The 22511-nt window shown below is 44.2% G+C and overlaps 1 protein-coding gene across 3 annotated transcripts in view; it reads left to right on the forward strand.

Moving 5' to 3' along the window:
- Nucleotides 1-22511, forward strand: part of LOC121627265 (E3 ubiquitin-protein ligase Midline-1-like) — a 57075-nt gene that overhangs the window by 21881 nt on the left and 12683 nt on the right. For all 3 annotated transcript variants that reach the window (XR_006008016.1, XM_041966081.1, XM_041966080.1), the window contains exons 2-3: nucleotides 8898-9691; nucleotides 21238-21333. Coding sequence is in view for 2 of the 3 variants with exons in the window: in XM_041966081.1 (XP_041822015.1) it covers nucleotides 8957-9691; nucleotides 21238-21333 (831 nt within the window). In the remaining variant the exon portion in view is untranslated. The remainder of the gene's footprint in view (nucleotides 1-8897; nucleotides 9692-21237; nucleotides 21334-22511) is intronic.

Genomic DNA, 22511 nt, shown 5'->3' on the forward strand with positions numbered 1-22511 from the left:
TTTCAACTATGAGCTAAGTAATTTTAGACATGAAAGGCAGTAAAACACCAGATTTTGCTTGACTTAATTCAGGCTGGGAAGGCTCCGTCATTGGCTTCCTGTATGATTTGCAATGCAGGTCACTGAGGTTTCTTTCTGAAGTATAGAAAAGCTAAACAAGTTGCATCGTGCACCATATTTCATGTAATCTCATGATTTCCTTGCAGAGCTCACTTGTTGTTCTGCAAGGCAAATAAGACCGACCACAGAAAAAAGCGAAGCTAGCTTCCTTTGAAATCTCTGATAAAACATGACCTTTTACAGCTTTTCCATCAGAGGCAAAATAACCACTTCTTCTTTGAGAGAGCCGCCCGATAAACAACATTTCACAGGTATCAGACATGGCTCGGCTTTCGCTACTCTCCTCTCCAGATTGTGAGCTTGGAGATATCTCGCAGCCGCCTGGTATGCGCGAGGGTTTTGGTTAATCTGCTGCAGGCCGGCAGATCGCATCATTTTTGGAATATCCACCATATTCGAGAGGCCTCCCGGCTTCTATATCATGATGTTTTTTGACATTCCTTCCTTTTGAATGACTTCACGTGTCACTTTTTCCTCTGTGGTCGGCCATGCTCGGAATAGTGCAATTCTGAGCATGCTCCAAAGCTGCCCATATGTTAGCTGTTATGATAAACGAGGTGCTCTGTGGAGCGGGGTCATTTCAGGTATGCTCAGGTTAAAATCAGGTCACATGTGCAAATAAACCTCAGGAAACAGGACTCCATGCTTGCTCCTTGACCGCACTGCAAAACCATCCCTTACTCATTAAATTGTTTATCTCCAGAATCAAAATCCTTGTTTTCTTCCAACACATGAGTGCAGTAAAAATATATAAATAATTTTCTGAAAGTATTTTGAAATAATAAAAAAAGCAGCTGCAGCGGAATAAAGAAAATTGAAACTTCATGTTGGAACTATTGAACGCATGAAGACTTTAAGGATTCAAATACCACCCGAAAAATAATCTGACAAGGAGATTATTTTTGCAGCGCGCACACACCTGAAGAGTTCACATCGAATGAGAGAATCGGCCCCGGTCACATGACTCCCCTTGCAGCTGCGCTGCAATAAACCGGGCAGATGCGCCATGCTTTAGATTCATCCCACCGGTGCTCTGTTCATACATGCATAAACTAGCTTACCTCAGCTTTGCCAGCTCTCTCGGGCCGCTTTCATGCAGAAAACATTTCATTATCCCATCAGAGTTGCAATGATAGTTTAGCACTTTTGGGAATAACCACTATTTAATCACTTTCATGTCTGCCAGGGGATCCTAAGCACATATTTTGAGGCAGCATTATTGCATTGTAAGATAATTGTGATCAAGGAAGAAGGCATTAACTAAATTTGGAGTGTCTTAAAATGAAATATAGCATGTGTGCTCATCAGGTCATGGTCGTCATTCTGATTAGCATTCCCCAGGTAACGCTGTGTGTTTTCTTACCCCACCAAGAAGACGAGAAGTAGCCTTGAAGCAGAGCATGTTCAGCGTTCAGCATCTGACAATAACTGGCACTGTCATTCACCCTGATGAAATGTGTCCTTGACAGCACCAGGCTTGTTTTTGTCCCTCATAATCTCTGGCTCCCAAACATCACAATCGAAATTCACATGCGGCGCTCCATCCAATCTGGGTCACACAAGCAGACAGACCCTGCCACACACACACACACACAAATCCACAATCACAAATGTCACCCTTTATCATAATCACTAATAGCCTCGGCATCCCGGACTACGACCGGCCAATCCTGTTAGGTGTGACTGACCGCTCCGGAACATGAAAGGCCACGATTGGTCACGGCCGGTGTGGTAGGAAGCGGATTAGGGATCAGCATGGCAGGGTGTCTGGAATCAGACAAAGACTGCATGTTTGCGTGCGCGTGTGGCAACAGTCGGCGTTGTTAACTTGCGAACAATCCAGAGAACGCCGCCTCGCCCTGCACGGGGGAGAGGAGGAGAGGGGAGACGGGACGGGGGGGGCAAGTCAATGAGAGAGATTTTAAAACCAAATTCTCCTTTGAATTCGACATCTGACGCTTTTTATCACCCGTCTGAAAGTGGAATTTAGACTTCTCTGGCTTCAGCTCTGGGTCTGTTCGTCACCCAAGTGCGCCTTTTCTTCCTCTGTCCTAATTGAACTCGCACCTACACCTGCGAGCCAACATGCTGCGGAAGACATAAAATGAATTTCCTCCAGCACTTGCGCTGCAAGATTTATCGCCCGCTTCCTATAAGCAGTGCCCAGGACAAATATTTAACGAGGAGGCGCTGCAGAAAAATGTCTTGACTTTGCTCCACGCGGCGGGGGAGCGTATCAGCACTCTTTCCTCATGGCTGCACAGTGTGCATACAGTCGACGCAGCGATTAAATCCTTTATTGTTTTAAAAAAAAAATCAATTTGCCCAGGAAATTTGCTTCAACCTTGGCACGGAGAGCGCGACCCTGAAATGACGACCCGTTCTCGCCGACTCTGGCGAGGTCGGGGGTTAATCTCTCATCGCGCGCCATCCGCCGCTGCTGCTGCTGCCATAGTGGAAGCAGATTACAACCCCCCCTGCATTGGAAATCCCATAAGCGGCCGAAAGATCTTTTAAAATTCTTCGACAGGTGTCTGAAGGTTTAGGCGCCGTGAAACGTGGAGAGGGGGACATTTTGAAACGAGGGGGGGCAAAATGGTCGAGGTTGTTTTTCATAAGTCACAAAAGCGTGTTATAATTTATTTAGTTTTTCACTAAAGTGTGAATAATTGAGGAGCAGTTGGTTCCCTGTGTGTCCCCGCTATGGAAGGAGGTGATGTTTGTGGGCAATTTTAAATCAGATGCTCAAGAATCTGAAAAGAGTTTTATTCTAGCAGTAAAACGCCCTGATGACCTTCAGTTTTAGGCCCACTGGGAACACATTTCAGACCAAACGGCGTTATTTGGCCCGAAAATGCGTCGTTTTAAAAGGTGACAGCGCTTGCTTCCAACATTTCGCTTTGTGTCGGAACAGAATTGGAACAGCCGAATCATAAAGTGACACACACACACACGCACGCCCATGCAGTGTATGCTGATTGTGTGAGCCAGGTCAATGGGGATGACCTACTTCTCGGGTTCTGCTCCGCGGTCTGCCACAGCCGCTCACGTCAGCTCGCCAAATGGACCCCTCCGCCCACCCAAATGTGATTTTTTTTCAGTAATAATAATAATGACATCTTGAGTCTTTTTTTTTGGTGTTGTCACGTTATTTTCTAGGAGTTTTCTGGCAGCGGAATCGCTCCACGCTGCCTTGCAGGAGTTTAAGCTCAATTTGTCAAGATGGCGTCGCTGAAATATTCATTTAGCTGAAAAGCCCAGTGAAGTAAAATCCCCCCTGAAGCTCAGAGTTCAGACTTTCGTTTAAAATCTGAAGCTTTTATTGTTAAAAGCCTGGGAGAAGAAGGAGCTGTGGCTGGACCCGCAATCATGAGCAATCATTAGCAGCGCATCGGCATTATGAGCGACCCCATGTATTATGGAGGGCCACAGGAACCGCTCACATTCTTTTCCCATTTCCAAAAAAACGCAGGCTCTCCCTCGCCTCTGTTTTCGCCTGCGCCGGGCTCTCTCGAATCGGGTTTTAGAAAATGGACGGAGAGAGCGCCCATGAAAATTTGAACAGCTTAAACTGCGAGTGGAGGGGAAAGCCACAACCGTCTTGGACCCAAAGTTAATGAAAGATTTAGAAGCAGAGCGCAGACTATCGGGGGATTCGGGCCAAATATAAACAGGAAGAGAGCTCAGGAGTTGAAAGAGGTTTAATTTCTCAAGTGTTCTCTCATCAGTTGTTCTCAAAGAGAGGCTTATTTGTTTTCCAAGCAGCCGGTGGACATCCCTCAAAACCTTAAAAGTGAGGTTTCATTTTATACTGACCGAACGCTAAAGGTTATGCGCTGACATTTATGTATCAGAGACCATATAAAAGGTTTTGTTTCAAACTAAAAAAAAACTGTTTGAGAGGAGCGTCGGGGCAATGACCTTTGTTCCTCTCAAAATAGAAATGTAGCATTTTGGACTTGTGCTCCACAGTCCTGCATCAGGAGGGAGGAAGAGCAACGAGAAGAGAAAGAGAGGAAGAGGATGATGCATCCTCTGAAGGCACACCTTCAGAGGATGCATCATCCTAAAGTGTTGGAGCTTCCCCATTGGCCACTGCCTATTCAAAATAAATACGCACAAGCAGTCTTCAATCACATCCTCAGGGTGCATCAGCTAGTCTTTATTAGCAGAACAGCTCCACATGGTGCTGCCACAAACTTTTCCTGCTCTTGTTCTTTTGACTGAAGCTAGAAAGTTAGCACTCAATGATGAAATATGGAAGATCAGGGTGTTATTTTTTCTTAACATGGCACTTTTAATGTTATAATAAGGCTGATATGAAAAAGGGCATGACAGCTGGAGAATGTTAGCCATAACGTTTCAAGTTTTATGAAGCCAGTCCATTCAATTTACAGTATAATGCATGCATAAAACATACACGGGTATGAATAAATAGCATGTCCTGCGCATGAATCTGTTAAGAAAGACACATCAGTGCTTGCATGCTGCAGGGTAAACACAGAGGACTGGAGAGCGAAGAGAGAGTGAAGAGGGAGGAGAGTGGGGGGGGGATCTTTCACTGCTCATTCAGCTTTGCATTGCCCCCCACTGAGGAGTCTTGGTACTGACGTTCCAGTGGTGCCAGCACAGAGGGCGAGCCTTTTCACACGCAGTGGCAGCTCTGGCGGTCACCAAGCACAAAGCGGTGGTGGGAAAAACAAACAGCTTGGCCCGGACTTGACCAATTTTCTTTCCCCCGTCTCACATTCCTCTTTCCTCTTCCAGTCCCCCCGCCCGCAACCCCATCATCCCCAGACTGCAGCGTCCCCCCACCGCTATGCTCCCCTTCCCTCCTCTCCCTTCTGTTCCGTGCTCTGTCGCCGCAGTGCGCGGTTCAACAGTGTCACCTATGGTGTGCTGAGAGGCATTTCACCCTGTCTCACCTGCCAGTTTGGGTTTGCGTGCCTGTCTGTGTTTGCGTTTGAGCCCAAATTTAAGTTTGTGTGCCTCTTTGTCAGAGTGATGTGAATTTATTCTCTCTGTCCTGCAGTGCCTCTGGCTTTCCCTCCGTCAAGCAGCCACCTGTCAGAGCGCCATCATGTTAAACTTTGCTGGCTTTGTCAGGAACTTTTTTCAATACTTCGCTTCTGTAAAACGCCGTCTTCTGTTTATGTAACTTGGCTGACGGCTCCGCACTGGGCTGGAGTGCAAAACGCGGCCTTGAACATTTTTTGACTCAGATTGCTGCATGAGATTCCTCTGGCTTTAATTAAAGAATTTCTAATTCTAATTTCTCATTTGCATAATCAATCTCCAGACATGGGTTTAAAAAAGGAGATGTCGCCTGGAAACTAGGCTAGGAATAGAATATTTTCAGGCTTCATACTCATATAAAGAGAGAATACAGTGACGCAGGACTTTACAAGTGAAAATAGGGTGCTACCATGTTAGCAGGGAAATTAGCAAATATTAAAACCACATTAAACCAGTTTACATTGTGCATTTTAATAGGCTGGCTTCCAAAATGTGAACATCAACTTCAGTTTGCATTCTTTGATTTTTTTTGGCCACTTGGGGGCAATAAAACATGCTGAAAACACAACATTGACTCTGTGGTCAAATGTGTTCGCAAACAGTCGCCTCTTTACACAGACGGGGCGTCACATTAGCATTCATCTGGAGTCGTGCGTCTGGCCGTGCAGCAAATGGAAGTCCAATATTCGCTCTCCTTCAGCTGTGTCTTCGTCCGGACCGTCTCCAGAATGAATTATCATGCTCTTTAGCTGATTAACCTGAGGGGAACCGCAAAGTTCGGTGACAATGCTGAGCGCGTTCTCGCGAGTAGCAACCCATCTAACATTCTACATCGCCATATGATCCGTTGCTTATCTAGAGACATTGATTGGTGCAGCTTGAAGGGCCAGTTTGTGTGTGTGTGGACATGTATACTCCTGTTGTGGGGACATACGTCATCTTACACAATCACATATGACATTACGGGGACTCGCCTTCCTTACGGGGACAAGTCCCCACAATGTAAATCATAAAATTTTAGAGTGAAGACAGATGGAAACAATGCTGAATTCAAAATACTTAAATGCACTCGACATGTGACTCAGACCTCAAATGACCAGAACCTGGAGATCTTTACCGGGTGGTCATCATGTGACATATGATGCTTACACACACACATACACAGGGGGAACGATCGCATATTGTTCCATATATATCAACGTCCTGCTTCCTATATGAATTTTGGTCATTGCCATATTAAACAAAGGGATGACACAAAAACGATTTTACAGGCAAACTGGCCAAATACATCACAACATACTGGATTCAGCACACGCTCTCCAGGTTTTTACTAGACTGTCAACAAGCATCAGTCCTCACTGACAACATATCTCTGAAAATGCAAACACCTGAGGGAGGCCCTTTGGTGCTTTGGCACAAGTACACTGTGTGTGAATGAGTTTGTATTGATGTATACGGGCACACAGGAACACACACAAGTGGAAATGTGACTGTGCGTGCGTTTGTGCGTCTCTAAGGATTCGCTGTGTTTACAGTCCCTCCAAACACGCGCACCCATTTAATTTCATCCGAAGCGTGTGATTGCTGAATCACTTCCCTCTTCTCCCCGCTCCATTTCTGTCCTCTGCTCCCTCTGCATCCTTCCACGCTCGCTTCATCTCGAAAACGCCGCTCTCCCTTGGAAATAAGAGATCAAAGTTGCTTGACTCACATCAGTTTTGATTTTTGCAATAAATCTGCAGCGCTTGTTTTTGTTTCCCTTTCTTTTCTTTTTGCAGTAGATGAAAGGAAACCATGCGCAGCCGTAGCTTGACAACAAATAGGAGGGATATTCTGAGCGTGGTAGTCCACTCAGATGCACACAAGCCCGAAGCTCAGTAAACAGTGACATCTGCTGAAAATACCACACTGTGGGGTTTAGAGTGGATGCCTTTCCTGCCACAGAAATGCACGCTCAGGATTCAAAAAGCATTATGTCTCTTTGTCAGTGTCATTGCTGCAATTTGTCGAGGTTTTTACTGGAATTAGCTTTAATTATAGCATCGTTCATTGCATTCTTAGGCATGTCCACTATAATAATCTTTAGATTGAGTTTTTCCTTCAATACATTCATGCAAAAAACAAATTTGTAATGCATTGTTTTATTCTCATTATGTGTTCAATAGATCAATTTGGGCTCGTCTTATCTGTATTGTTTTCTTTGCAATGATCCATTTTCTTCAGCTTGCAATGACCCTGAAGGGTTTGAAGAGGGTTTTTTCATCTATTAAGTTTTCTAAGTTTCTCTTTTCAAGCGTTTTCTCAACGGCTGTGAAATCCGACTTCAAACTGACTTGTTTTATGAACAGCCCTCCGGCTGTGTTCAGAAATGACGAAGGAACAAAGAAATGGAACAGAGGAAACAGAGTCAGAGTGAACTTTTGGACAGACCGATAACACTGATTGGAAACGAGCAAATCGAGATCCCAGACGCACTTATCTATCAGCTTCATGATGTCTGTATCGCACTAAATGTCAATATGGTATTTCCAGATGGGGTTTAATTCAAGAGAAATGAACAAAACAGCACCCAGCTCCCACAATATCCACAAAATGCAAAATTCTGCCCAATTCCGCAGGCTGGTCAACTGAGCTGTCTTGTGTTTGGATAAATTGGCATGTGCACGTCACAGGCTACTAATTGGCTGCATGCATGCCTGCAGCTGCTGCTGCAGAGAATGCAACGCCGCACCCCTCTGTCGTACCAGAGCTGAGTGTTAAAAATTAGGTGTATTAAAAGATTTGAATAAGATTACAGTCTGAGCTTGACGTACAGTAAGCTCTCCAGAGCCCCTGGTCTTGTTTTCCTTTCACATCCTCCACAATGAACCTCAGCAATGACAAACTATGAGCCAATGCTGCACAACAGTTAAAAACAGTCAGGAAAATATGGACTATACCACAGAACAAAACAGTTTGATTGCAAGCGCATTACAGCGAGCACTAGTTGCACGACTCGATTCGCCCTTGATGGTGCATCAACAACAAGACGACGTTTGACATTTTCAAGCCCGCCGCGAGACAGCAGTCTTGTTCATGCAAGGTTGCTCTGAACTGAAGCGACGCCCGCAGCCGCAGAGCCAGAAACAGTGAGAATGATGGGAGGGGAAAAGTGGGTCAACAGCACGTCTGTAACGTGTGCTAACGGCCAAACATACAGTTACTCTACATTCCATTTTCACCAGGTTGGCCATATTTTTCCTCTTCGTGTTTTCTTTCTGCACCGGTTCCTATTCACCATGAGTGTGTTTAATGGTGAAACTTAGAAATTTGTGGTCTTCCTCCTTCCTCTAATTGCTGAGCGTGCCGTCAATGTGTAGCTGGGTATAGATCTTGAATCTTGCTGCTTTTTCAATGTTGGTGAAGATATCAAGTTTAATCCTTGGCTTTGTCCTAGGTGCTTATTTTTCTGGTGTGTTTCTGATGATACAGATTTCTGATGCTAGAGTGCTGAACTTTTTAAACTATTCTAGTCTTTGAAGGCATCAGTTTTCCCTCATTTTAAGTTTTCTCACAGACTTCAAAAATCCAGCACTTAACACTCTGCCATTCTTTAAGTCCACTCAGTGGTCTGCTCCACTGAGATATAAGCCCTCCCAAGAAAGCAGTGAGGAGTAAGCCGTTTCACACCATTTAATCACAAATCCCTGTGCTTTCTTCCCCCCTTTTTTCCCTGTCTCTTTGTGCGTTCTTCCATCTCTCTCTCTGTCTCTGGCCTACAGACAGCTGAGCGGCTCTTCTGGATTTCGCTGACACTGCGCCCGGTCCCGCCTGGCCTCCTATGAGCAGGATGGACACTCTGGAGTCAGAGCTGACCTGCCCAATCTGCCTGGAGCTCTTTGAAGACCCGCTGCTGCTCCCCTGTGCCCACAGCCTGTGTTTCGGCTGCGCCCACCGCATCCTCATCTCCCACTGTGCCACCAACGAATCCGTTCAAAGCATCGGCGCCTTCCAGTGCCCCACCTGTAGATATGTCATTTCCCTGAGTCCGGAGCGTGGATTAGAAGGACTTAAGAGAAACGTGACCTTGCAGAACATTATTGATAGAGTTCAGCGGGCCTCATCTTCAGCTGGGCTGCCTCTGCCGCTGCCGCTGCCCGCGCCCCACAGCGGGCCCAACTCTCCCGGCGAGGAAGGGAGCAACCGACTGGCGCTGGTCCCTGTCAGCGCCGCCATGTCCAGCCCGGGTACGCCCCCGGAACCGGTCCAGTGCCAGTTCTGCGAGCAGGACCCACCACAGGACGCCGTCAAAACTTGCGTGACGTGCGAGGTGTCGTACTGCGAGGAGTGCCTCCGAGCAACTCACCCGAACAAGAAGCCGTTCACGGGCCACCGGCTCATCGAGCCCATGCCGGACTCCCACCTCAGGGGGCTCCAGTGCCTGGAGCACGAGGAGGAGAAGGTGAACATGTACTGTGTCACTGACGATCAGCTGATCTGCTCGCTGTGCAAACTGGTGGGACGGCACAGGGACCACCAGGTGGCAGCACTTAGCGACCGCTATGAAAAACTCAGGGTAAGCACAGAAGTTGATTCTTTTTTTCGTTTTTTTTCCACATGCTTCTATGTGAATATGGCTCTTCTGGAATATGCAGATTTTTCCAAAACTGTGCTCGAATTAACCTGCGGCCTCTAATGACAATTACGTCAAGGTTATAGATTCCCTCCGTTATTTACCGAGCAGATATAATGAATTTTACAACATTAATTTTATGCTGCTCTGTGATGCGAAATTTCCTATTATCCTTACCCAGGTATCTAACTCAATTATCAAGTGAGATTGTATCATCTCATGCTGCCTTATTATCTCTGCTGAATAATTAAGCAATTAGCATAATCACTACACCATGCCAGTGTGCCAGGAGGGTATTCAGAGGCGTGCACACGGAGGGAATATGCAGAGTGTCATTAGTGACAAGGCATGGTGTCTTCCATGAGGTTGCAGGTTAACAAGCGCCAATTGCCTGCTGGGTGTAGGTGTGCTTAATTGAGCATGGCTATTAGAGTGTGTTGGTAATGGCCATGGAGGCAGCGTGTGTGTGTGTGTGTGTGTTCCACCAGAGCTCGTGCAGGAGAATGTCCACCGGATGCTGTTGTTTTAATCATCTTTTCATAAACTGAGCTAAATGTATGAAATTGCTGGACTTTCCAAAGTTAGGAAGTGCTTTGTCACCATTACTCAATTCATTGACAACTATTTTGACAATCAATTAAATGTTTCTGTAATTTTGTTAAGCAGAAATACCAAATCTTATTATTTATTTCCTGCTTTTCTAAACTAGATTAAACATTTTAATTTCTTTGTGCTGCTGGTTGGACAAAACAAGCTACTTAAACACATCACCATGGGCTCTGAGAGATTGAGATGAATATCCTATTACTATTTTTTTACTAATCCATTAATTAAGAAAAAATAATTAGCATATTAATTGAATTTTTAAAATAAAATGTCTTGTTGCCCATTTGAGATGTAGGAAAAATGAGCTTTAGCCCATCCATGGATCTAAGCACATGCTATCAGTTGACATGGGGTCAACTAATTAATGATATACTTTGGAGCACAGTCATTGAATGGCTTCAAAAGTAACCTGAATAATTTTTAAATCAATGGAAAATCTGCCAGGGAGCCACTGCAGGTCGGCTGGCGCAGGGTCATATAGACATCTGTATCTCCTGGTGCCAGTTATGTAACCCCCAACATGCAGCAGATGCAGTTTTATTTAGGGTCAAACCCAGCGTCGATGAACTCATCCAACATGAACGTGCTGACCGCGCTGATCATCCCACACGTTGGTTGCACGTCAGATTTTCCCGCAGAACAATGGGCGAGAAAATGCGTCCAACTTTTCCAGAGCGTCATTTACCCGGGGAGCACTTTCAGCGACACCCTCCTGCACGCTCGCTCTGAGAGAGTGTTTATTCAGCCTCGCGAAGAGCCTTTAAACGAAACGCTGTGGCGTTACTCCTGCGAGAAACAGGTTTTCCTATTACCAGAAGTCTGAAACACGTGCTCAAGTGTGAAGCAGTTTGTAATACGTCCTCAGAGAGGAGGCATGCTTTTCGTGATATAATGGAAGAAACTGAATTACAACTGATTCCAAGCTGCAGCCCCCACAGAAGAAAACCAGTCCTCTAATTACTAAAATGTTAGAGCTCAAAAGGAAAACAGCAGCTCTGTAATAAAATTCTTTCATTTTCAAAGAGCCTAATATGGCAGGGAGACATTTTTGAACATCTAAAACCATCTGAAGGGTAGAAAAACACCAAACAAGGACTGGAATCAGCGATTACAACCATCTATTCCCATCATCTGCACTATTTCTCTGTCTCCTCCAAGAAAAAGAAACAAAAAAGCATCCCTCACGTTGATTATTATGATCATTATCCCCCTTGGATCATCTTAAATGTGCATGAAGCCACTAATGCACTTCCCCCTCTATGATTATGGGCCCTCTGCTGGTTTGCGCCCTTTATTTTCATCATCGCGGCTGATGTGCGCCTCCGTACACCCTCATCCTGCGTGCGGCAGCGAATTTAAGCAGAGGAGAATAATTAGCAGGAAAGCTACAGGTCAGCGCATCATCTAATTACCGTGCCTCTCCTTCTCCCTCCATTCATCCGGAGAGAGAGCGTAGCACATCACAGGTCAGCGCACCCTGCAGTTATCATACAGGCCAATTATCTGCTGCAACGCAAAAAACAAAGCGAAAGCAGATTCGACATGCTCTCAAGATGCAAAACATTGTCCATGAAAGCAAACGAGATGATCCAACTACACTGCCTTTTCTAACAAGCGTCACGTGACAAACCCTCCCTGAAGAAATGCAAGCAGATTTCATCTCAGCTTGAAAGGTTGCATGAGAGGGAGCACGTGTGAAGCACGCAATTCACCCTTTTGTTGAACTCTGCAAAGTTTGAATATAAATTAATTGCCCGAGGACGTCATTCACACCCTCCCGGTGTCTCCTTTCCAGTTTGAGTGCCCGAACGTGTCTTTCAAATGAAGCAGTTGAGGGGTTAACAGCTGTGGGAGGGCGTCCATATGTGCAAAGAGGAAAAAAAATACAAGTTTATTATTCTGCAATGTCTAAAGCTGTTAGGAACTGGAGCTGAATGTTGAACTTATTGGCCTCAGAGAGAAGCAACTAGGCAAGCTTTTTTTTGCAGATCTGTCAAAATCCAAAAGCAAAGTGCACTTTTTGGTGTGATTTAGGTTCTGCAAGTTATTTATTGGATGCACTAGAGCCCTTTCTTTGACACAGTTTGCTGACCAGAGCTAAAACTTATTTCTTCTGAACTTCACTGCCTTCTTTGAACCTTGCCCACCTTAACCAAGAGGGTTTTGTGCTTACACCTCACCAAACCACAGTGCTGACAGATCAGAAATCAGTGATCTGAAATAACAACAACGACACGTTCTCACATTTAGTTTGAAGGAGTTGCTGGGTGAGTAAAACTCTGGGTCAAATCACACGTCGCCATCTGACATAAGACGCTCTGCCTGGGGAGAACAGATGGGAAAGCAGAGCACGTATGACTGCCTCCTCACTTTCGAGCACGCTCCCTCTGTCTTACCCACACACACAAACACTAAGAGACCCCCTCTGCCCTCTGGCCTTACACTAATCTGAAGATAAACATAGGCAGCCCCTTCTTTCTTTGCGCACAGAAGACAAATGTGCCAAAAAGTTCGAGGGGATCTGACCACCTGTGAGCGCCTGAAAACCCTCACGCCGGCCAGCTGGCACATGACGTGAGTTTGATACAAACCACGGGTTAAGACCCCGTTCGCCTCGAGCCGACCTTACAGAATCCAGGCATTAGGAGGGATTCTTGTCACGACAACTAACCCTGACATTAAACCCTGATGATTGTCTCGCTGTGGCGGAAATCAGAGCATCACTTTTTTTAACCCTCTTGAGAAATTTTTCTATTTTCTTAGATCTGGGTTTTACCATCACAAATTAAGCTCAGTTTCATTGTCACGGCTGTATTAAAAAGGAAAAAATGCAATAACACTTAAGATAAAGGCAAACTATACCTAAACAAAATGAATATCTTCACTTCTTCTTATCGCCGACTGACTTGTTTTGCAGCTTCTTCAACAACAGGGAGGCTTTAAATAAATCTCAGCCTCGGGCTAAATTCTGTTTCAAAGACGAAAGCCGAGTTATGTACATGTCAGCTCGCTTAACCTTTATTCATTTCAGCAAACTGCTTCTTCTTCTTGTGTGCGTTGCAGCATCTCGTGGCACATCGCAAACAGCAGGCGAACAAATCCGGACAGAAACGGCGAGCTCGTCTTCAATTACGATGATGTGACCGCTCACTTAAATAATTCCTCAGCTGGATTAATTGAGCAGTTTACAGTATATATGAGCTGAAGCTTTTAAGAGGCAAGCGCTTAGAGTTCTGAACGAGTGACACAAACAGGGCCGGAAGCTAATTATCGCGGGAAACAACCCGACTGCCGTGCAATATTCATGCTGAACAATGCATTTGATTTTTAATTCATACAGACATCAAAGTTTGGGGGAACTTCACAGAAGAGGAGGCACGGCACAGGCCGACGAGCTTCTGTTTGTCAAGGAGCCCAAATGGTTAAAACTTGAAACGCCAATGATGTTGCTTTCAGTCCTTTTTTATCCTCGTTTTCACTCAGATACGATGTGTTTTATTTCATTTTGGAGCCTGACAAGGCGAAACTATTTTGGTCATATTTTCCGGACCATTTCATGCATATCACTTTTTGCCCTGATCTGCTGGAATTGGAGATATCCCCACTCGGCACAGGGGGGGAAAAAAAAGAAAACGAATATCAGATGATTGGAATAGTTTCCTTTTTACAGTGGCAGTGGTGGTGTGTCTGATAAGAGCTGTGGAGGTTATTGTGGGAACACCCATCCTTTCTCAGAGATAAAATTACCCCCGTCACAGGAAATTGACTGAGAAGGCAGCTGGAAATAGCTTTTAAAGTCCTTGGCTCTGGGTCTGAGGAGAAAGAACCTTGAGGATAAAAGATAGGCATGGCTGTGTGTGTGTGTGTGTTTGTGCAGCTTTAGTTTCAAATCAAAGGTTTGTTGTGTTTGTGTAGCAATCCTTTTGGTTTAATCAGCTGCCCTTTAGTGTTGAAACAACATACTTTGGCTTGTCAAGCGCCGGCACGCACAATAAAATATGAACAGACACAAAACACAACATCTGATTCACGGCCACACTGATAAGCACAATATTTACTTTTATGTCCTCCAGCTCTCTCATTCGTCTTTTATATCGCGAATATACTTACTCCCTGACTCACTTCCTTAATGCACTCCGTGCTATTATGCTGACAATTTCCGCCTTTAAATCTCAACCTTGACTTTGTCAAACTTAACTTGAAGTGAATCATCGAAGAGCAATACCAGCTAAACGTCTTGTTTGTCTGACCTCCAGTGGTTTAACTCCTTCCCTCGCTGCGGTGATGTAGAGCTTCACGGTCTGTCAGTCCACTGTGACAGGAGGGAGGGTGTGGACAGAGCCTTGAAACTCGCAATGACAGAGTAATGGCAAACCCCTTATTATAGCTGAGGTTCTTCAAACTTGCAAGCTGATAGGGGGGTGTATCAAACAGATGCTGGTTTAGCCATCCAGCAGATATAATTAACATTAACGTTAATTTATCTGGCCACCTGGCAAATACAGGTACCTAAATAACTCCTTTTAACCCTGGTTTGGTCTCCACCACTCCCCCAATCACTTACGCTGCTTAAAACTTCACTATTTTCACCAGATAGCTGTTGATTTCTGCCTGGATGCAGGGTTGATAAGAGTGGTGAGAGTGAACCGAATCAGTAATTTTGCAAGGTCGAAAAGCAAAAGTATTATCCGAAAGACAAAAAGAAAAGCAGATCTGAGTACCTGTTTGTTCGTCACTACGAACGATACCTTTCACACACAAGTAGTCATTAAAAATATTGATTATAGCCAGTTTAAGGAATCTAATTTAGGGGCTGGAACCTGCACCGTATGCATTTCTAGACCAAAGATGTTACAGGTTGACAAGACCTGTTTTTACGAGTCTAATTGTCATCAGTCACTGGTACGTAACTTGAACAGGATGTGAACAAGTGGTGTTAAAAAATCAAATGTTAGCAATCACGAGGCATATATTATGGCCATATTTACCATTATCTGCCACATTTTCTCTTAAGTTGCCATCATGCGTTGCAGTGAAGGATCACCACTCATACTGTAAAGTCAGGTATCATGAAATTTGTCCCAGTTTTCTGAGAGATCTCCCCGTCCCGTCTGTAATAGAAGCCTGTCTCAAAGAAAGACCTGATGCTCTCTTCACTTGAAGTAAATAAAAGCCGCGACTCGAGCATTGACAGTGCATCGTGCGGCACTCCCTGTCTACTTTATGTCGCTCTGAACTGATGTTCCTTTTGCTTGGGCCCCCTTGTCTCCCAATCAAACACACACACACACACACAATCACACACTCTCCATCCTTTCCCAATTTCCCCCATGACAGCGCTCCCTCCTCGCTGGGTTTTCTTTTCTCTCTGTTGGGCTTTGCTTTTAAGTCAGGGACGCTTTTTTTTTTTTTTTTTCCTGCAGGAGTCGTCTCTGTTCCTCTCAGACTGCTGCACAAACATATTGTTTCCAATTTGCGGAGGAGTGGGTGTTGAGCAAACACACCAGCGCCCTCCATCAAACACAGACAACCCGGTACAGTGATGACTGAGCAAGAGGAGATAGTGGAGATGTCTGCAAAGACGGGTGAACGCGCAGCAGTAAACAAACAAATGATGACTCCTATGATTAGACCTGTCTCACTCTTGCTGTGTTCCCTCTGCCCACTTCCCCTTTCATTTCTATGTTGCTGTTAAATCGTCCACCTTTGTTCCCTCTGTGCTCACGCACTCTCTCTCACACACACAGGAGCAACAAGGAAAAGAAATCAGCTAAACTCTGGCAGTCGGATGAGAACACAATCCTGCTCAGTGTCACAGCAAATCTCGAAATGATGTAGCTCCTCTGAAGGTTTCAGTTCAGTCGCCCACCTGTCTCCATCCACGTCTGGGTGCGCTTGTGATCCCCTTGCATACATCCCCAGCTTATCGGCACCGCTTCGGGGTGGTTTAGCTCACTCACAGCCTCCACCCACAGCCGCCGTTGTTGCACACGCGGAACAATGCACACAGTAATTACAAAGGGGTTTACAAATTTAGCTAGAAATGGTTGAAAACGTCAAAAAAAAAAAAAAAAGTGAAGAATCTAGAGCCGCGCAACTTTACTTTTAAGCCGGCGGGGAGATCTTGGGTGATGAAACATTATGCAAAGACTGGAGCGGTGTCAAAGAGTGGATTCTTGTTGGGTGATATAAAGAAAAGCTGTGAGGGGATCTGAGCGCGCTGCCGCCGAGCAGCTTCTCGCTGATTAAGAGCAGATGCTGTGGAGGGAACCGGCTTTCCCTTGACAAACTCACAAAACTGGCTCCAACTCAGTCCGCTGACCGCACTTAATCAAACTAAATCTTATTTTTTGAATTAAATTTACATTTCGGGTGATTTCACTGCTCTCACTTGAGCCACGGGATATTTCTTTGCGGCTGCCAAGTGGCCATGAGCGTCTCTGTGTGGATTAGAGACTGACCACATTGTCTTTATTGGGATTTCTCTTTCAAAACTAGGGCACTACTCCATCTATGAGGAATGTGTTTTGTATATGTATATGTTTCAATAAAGGTTTGAACTGCAAGAAATATTCATATCCAGAATATAAAAAGCAACTGAACACCAGCTAAACCTCACGTTTTTGGTGACCTCCAGTGGTCTTCTCACCTTCTGGCAATGATGTGCATGTCATGACCCGTGCCATGCACGGCGGTTTAGTTTAGTTTTTCTCTTGTTGATCTTTCGCCTTGTTCCTTGTAAGTGTTCATTGTAGTGTCTTCTTTGTTCAGGTTCGTTTCTCTGTTCTACTGTGTATTCCTAATGTCCTCATAGTCATGCCATGTTTTATGTTAGAGTTCTGTATTGTCTTAGTCTGTACCCTTGCCCTGTCTTGTTCGTATTTTGTTAAGTTCCCCATTGTGTCTTGTCTTTGCCTGGTTTTGGTTACCTCCTGTTTTATTTTGAAGGTTCATGTTATGTGTCTTTTGTTACTTTACTTCCTGTGTTTTCCCTCCCGTGTGATTGTCTGATCGTTCCCACCTGTGCGTCATTAGTGTTTGCCCCTAGTGTATTTAAGTCCGTGTCTTCCCTTTGTCCTTGTCGGGTCATTGTCTGTGTAACCTTGCTGCCACCCATCTTCACCATAGTCATAGTTCTACCCTAGTTCCTTAGTTCCAAGAGTGTTGTCTTGTTTCATGTAAGTGTTTCATGTTGCGTTTCCTTTGTTCCTGTCCGCGTTTCTGTTCAGGTTTGAGTTGTTCCTTGTTTCGACTTTGTCTTTACTTGCCACAGTTCTGGTTTGTTTATCGCCGTGTTCTTGTCTTTGTTCATGTCTTGTCGTATGTAGAGTCTGCGTCCTTATTGTTGTCTGCGTTTCCCTCGTTAGTTATCGTTCCCTGCCATGTTCTTTTCATAGTGTTATTTGTTTGTTACATTATAATCTAGTTTCTGTGTTCTTGTCTTAAGTTATAGTTTAGCCGATTTATTCTCCTCGTTTAAGAGCGATTTTCTGTTTATTTACTTTTGTTATTCAGATTCTTGTTCCTCAATTTGCTAGGAGTGCATTTTGAGTTGTTAGTTTCTCTTACCAAGTTCTTCAGTTGGTCAGTCCGTTTCATAGCCTTTTGTGTTTTCCTCCTTAAGGAGCGTTTTTGGTTTTCTAGTTTTGTAGCCATAGTGTTTTAGTTTTGTCATGTTCTATGTTACCTCCTGTTGCTAGTCTTGGTGTCTTTAGTAGTCTTGTTCTAAGTTAGTTAGTTCTTGTGCTGTCCCTGTTCCATCCATGCCCCGTTGCGTTTATTGAGTGTGTTAATTAGTTTCCTTAGTTGTAGGTTTTCGTTGTCTCAATAAATTTATTAATTACAATCTAGCCTGTCCCTTGGTTTGTCTGTGTTCATGTCCTGATTGAGTTTTCCTTTTATTGTATTATCCATAGTCTTGCCCTGTGTGTTAGTGAGTTCCTTGTGTTGTCCTAGTCTTGTCTCGTTGTGTTGCGTGTTGTTAATCCATGCTTCCCGTTGTGTCTGCACCTGGGTTCAACCCTTAAATTCACCCCTAGTTCCCCTCATAGTCTCCCTTAAGTCCCCACCTTCCTGACAGTGCAAGTGTAATTCAGGGTGTTACACATGCAGCGCAGCATCACTGGGTGATTTCAGCCAGAAAGAGCACTGCTCCTCAGCCTATTGTTAGCCTTAAAGTACAAGCTGCAATGCCACGATGTAAAAATACAAATGCAAGTAAGTGTATGCAGCAATTACACACTGGAAGGACGTGCAAAAGCTGCAGCATGGTTCAAACAGAGCTGCTAGATCGGGTATGCATTGTCAATATTTTATCAACTTTGACAAAATAATCATCTTGGCTATCTATCAAGGCCAAGTTACTATGACTATTATTATTATTTTTTACAACACTGTGCATTATTATCGAATTGTTATTTTACTTTCCATCTTTACAGTAGTTTGTAACTTTGAATTGAAGTATGTCATCCTCCTTTCTTTGTGTTGAGCAATTCGTACTGCAACAAAGCACTTTCCCCGCGGGGATCAATAAAGTTTTCTGAACTTGAATCTGAATCTAATGTCATCTCAGTCAGATCCAGTTTGTCAGAAAAACAACTTTCTTATGTAAATCTGAATTCATTTAGGCCATTTTTCAATACACAAGCATCTTCAGGCTAACCTAAAACAACATTTATTATATTATTATTATTATTTCTGAGCAGTTTAAATACTTCATTAATACGAGTGAGGAGAAGTGTTTTTTACTCAAGTGTTTGACTTCAATACAGTTTTTAGGTATTTGTGCTGTATTTCCATTGTGCACTAGTTTATATTTCTCCCTCAGTATATTTCAGAGGGACATATTGTCCTTTTTACTCCACTATATTTATTTTACAGCTGTAGTATTTACTGTTCAAATTATTTTTTACACAGGTAAAACCCATGATCAGCTAATAAAACACAATTACTTAAATAGTTAAATAAACCAGTGGCTGCTCCAGCTCTCATTTTCATGTCTCAAATACAGTTGTTTATGACCAGTAACTGCAGTAGCATTATATTAAATGATGTTTAATGTGTAAAATATTAATCTGCAAGTAACTTGTAAATAAGTGAAGTAGAGTGAAATATGCTCCTCTGAAATGGAGTAGAGTATAAGTATTAGTAGCAGTATTAAGGAATGTATTTGAGTACATGTACTCAATGACTTCCCACCACTGGGTAGAGTTTACGAAGGGATTTTGCATCCATGCAGTTAATCTGAATGCAGTGGCTTACTGTATGTCTAAAAAGTCATCAAATCAGCATGGCTTGGCCTAGTTGGTTCAGAGCAGAGATTAATCTTGCACAGGCATTGTTTTCTTACTGGAGGGGGGGAATCCAGGTCTGACTGGTTATGTTCCTCCATGTGTACATGTCACCTTGTGTTTCACGTACCAAAGATTGTGAAGAAGTGTGTGTGTGCATGCAGAGATGTGAAATTTGCATTTGAACTATATGCTGGTACGTAATTAGGAATATGTTTCCTCCTCTTTGCATTTAAGTATGCATGCATGAATATGGCTGCATACGCCGGCCTGCACGTGACGCAGCTCCTCGTCAGACGTTTGGTTTATTTTTATCCCAACGGACGATGGTAGCGATGGCAGCGTCAGATTCCTCTCCGAGGAGACCTTTATGCCGCTTTTGCTTTTGTGTGTCATCGCCGTATTAAGGCCATCCATTAAGCCCCCAGTGCCACTACAGCGCACACACACAAAAACACACAAATCCCACCATCTCTATCTGTGTTTACTGTTGTTTGTTGAATATTCCCTCTGGGGTAACTCCTTTTTAATCCTCAGCACGGCATCAGAACCTTTGTTTACCGTGCTGCTACACAAGTGGTTACTGAACTGTGATGTTGCATATTTGGCTAGTTGGCTTCCTTCATTCGAAGTTGAGAAATTTGCAGCGAACCTGTGCTTTCCCAGCGAGGCTATCGTTCACATTTGCCGTCCCGAACGTGGTGCCTCGATGCACCCTCGCACCATTTTTGGAGAAACGTAGGAAATCTCAGTTTTCGCCCACTCTGAGCTCAGATTCATCCGGAAACAAGTTTTTTTTTTGAACGAGACAGTGGAGACGTGGCATCAGAGCGGCTTAAGCATGCTCGGTTTGGCAATAATATGACGGTCTTGGAAGTAAAGGAGACAGCTTGTGCCCGGGCGGATGAAAAGCAGCGAAAGAGGAAAAAAAAAGTGGGAGGGAAGAAAAAAAATAGCAGGGAGGGGCGTTAAGGGACAGAGCTGACGTGCTGTCACCTGTTTGCCGGTTCGTTAACCGAGAGCTCTGCTGCGTGCTCTCATAGGGGAAGCTTTTGAAGCCTAATTTGCCGCTTGGCCGGGTTTGCGCATGGCTTGGTGCTCACTGGAGTGGCTGTCCCAGTCACATCCTCTCCCGGAGTAGGATCCTCTGTCGGAGGCTCGGACGGGGCAGGATGAGGAGGCAGTACAGGGACGAGGGGTATCACCAGCGCTCGGAGGTACGTGGACACTGAACGCACCTCTTCAAAAGGAAGAAGAAAAGCGTGCAACTCGTGGGGATGCTTGGGAAGAAGAGTTGAGGGAAAAACAGTGCTTCTCTTTGCTGGATCTTGGTGCTGAGGACTGAAACATTTCTGCTCATTTTATCTCGTGTTCCAAGAATGTTTTCCACTTGTTTTGCAACTTTATTTTGTTTTGGGATGCAGCGCCCGAGGTTGTCTGAAAACTTCTTCATCTCGGGCGAAATATGTTGCATTCTTCTCCTCTTTTGATTTACGGCTCTGCCCTTCACGTCTGTTCCTTTGCATTTACGTCTCAGCCCTTTCTTTTTTATTCCTCACTCTCTCTGTTGTCTTTTATCTGTGTGTGCTGCAGCAAGCCCTGGACTCCAACCTCAGCAATCTGATCAAGAGGAACAACGAGCTGGAGGCGCTTATGGGGAAGCTGATCCAGACCTGTCAACATGTAGAGGTCAGTCCCAGTGGTCCTCTCAACACTGACCTAAATATTGCCTGCGACTCATGTATATGCCATTTTTGTGTAGACTTTACACTGTTTGTCTGCAGAAGTTTAATGGCACCAGATGTTTATCTGAAGTTTTCCTATGTTTTAATTTTCATCATAAGCTTATCATTGTCACTGCATCCCATTTTATATCTGCATTTCATTTGTGTCCCAATCTCCTACGTGACTTCTGATTGAAATCAGCATCCTTTAGCTTAGCATGTGGCTAAGGTTAGCAGCTAAACTCACACAACAGATGCTGTGTAAATCAATTGTGCAATTTGAAAATGAATTTTAGAGCTAAAAGGTTTTGTTAACTGCCAATCAAGCGAAAAAAAAAAAAAAAAAAAACCCAAAACTCTCTGGTTCCAGCTTCTCTGTTGTGAGGATTTGCTGATTTTTTATTTTGGTTTTGGAGAAGAAAGATGACATCTTGGCTACAGGAACTGTGGAAAGAAAAAGAAAGTAATTCTCATGCAATGGTGCTAAGAAATTACTAATTTCAAGTTACAGTTACATCTGCAGCACTCTCTGCTTTCACCTATCAGGTGTGAAAATAAGCACTTTCGCGACAGCTGCTTTAGAATAATATATTCCATTAAAACAATCTGCTAGCATAAAGCTAAATTCTGTTTTTCACAAACAGCTTTATTTGTGTTTAAACTGGCGTAAGCAGTGCATCGCTTTGTTTTTTGCAATTACTCAACATCTGGCTTTGTGTAAAGTGTGCATTGTTAGGATAATAGCAATGTGTGTGGATGCCTGTGTGTGTTCAGCTCTACCAAAGGCAACTGTGCTAAGCCTGCCTGTTCATGTTTGGCTGGCCCACTAAGAGGCTTTAAATAAAGTGATGCCACAGGGTTAAAAGGCAGTGACATCTTAGTTTAGACATAATGGAGCACGGCCTCTCCGCCTGGCAAGGCCTTCACACACTGCAAGGAAAGAGGATTGTGATTTATTAAGGAGATTTATTTATTTATCTATTTGTTTTGCGAAAGCGCTGCCCGCATATTTTGCGAGCATGTTTTTGTGTCGCCGTCACGCAAAGATGTTTTCCTGCAAGCTAAGCCGGCGGAGGAATTTCGATGATGCAGGAATTTTAAATCGATGGTGGAAAAAGGGAAAAAGAAAGAAAAGAAAACACC

Source organism: Chelmon rostratus, chromosome 24 (assembly GCF_017976325.1).
Source record: "Chelmon rostratus isolate fCheRos1 chromosome 24, fCheRos1.pri, whole genome shotgun sequence".
In the NCBI taxonomy this organism is placed as follows: domain Eukaryota; kingdom Metazoa; phylum Chordata; class Actinopteri; order Chaetodontiformes; family Chaetodontidae; genus Chelmon; species Chelmon rostratus.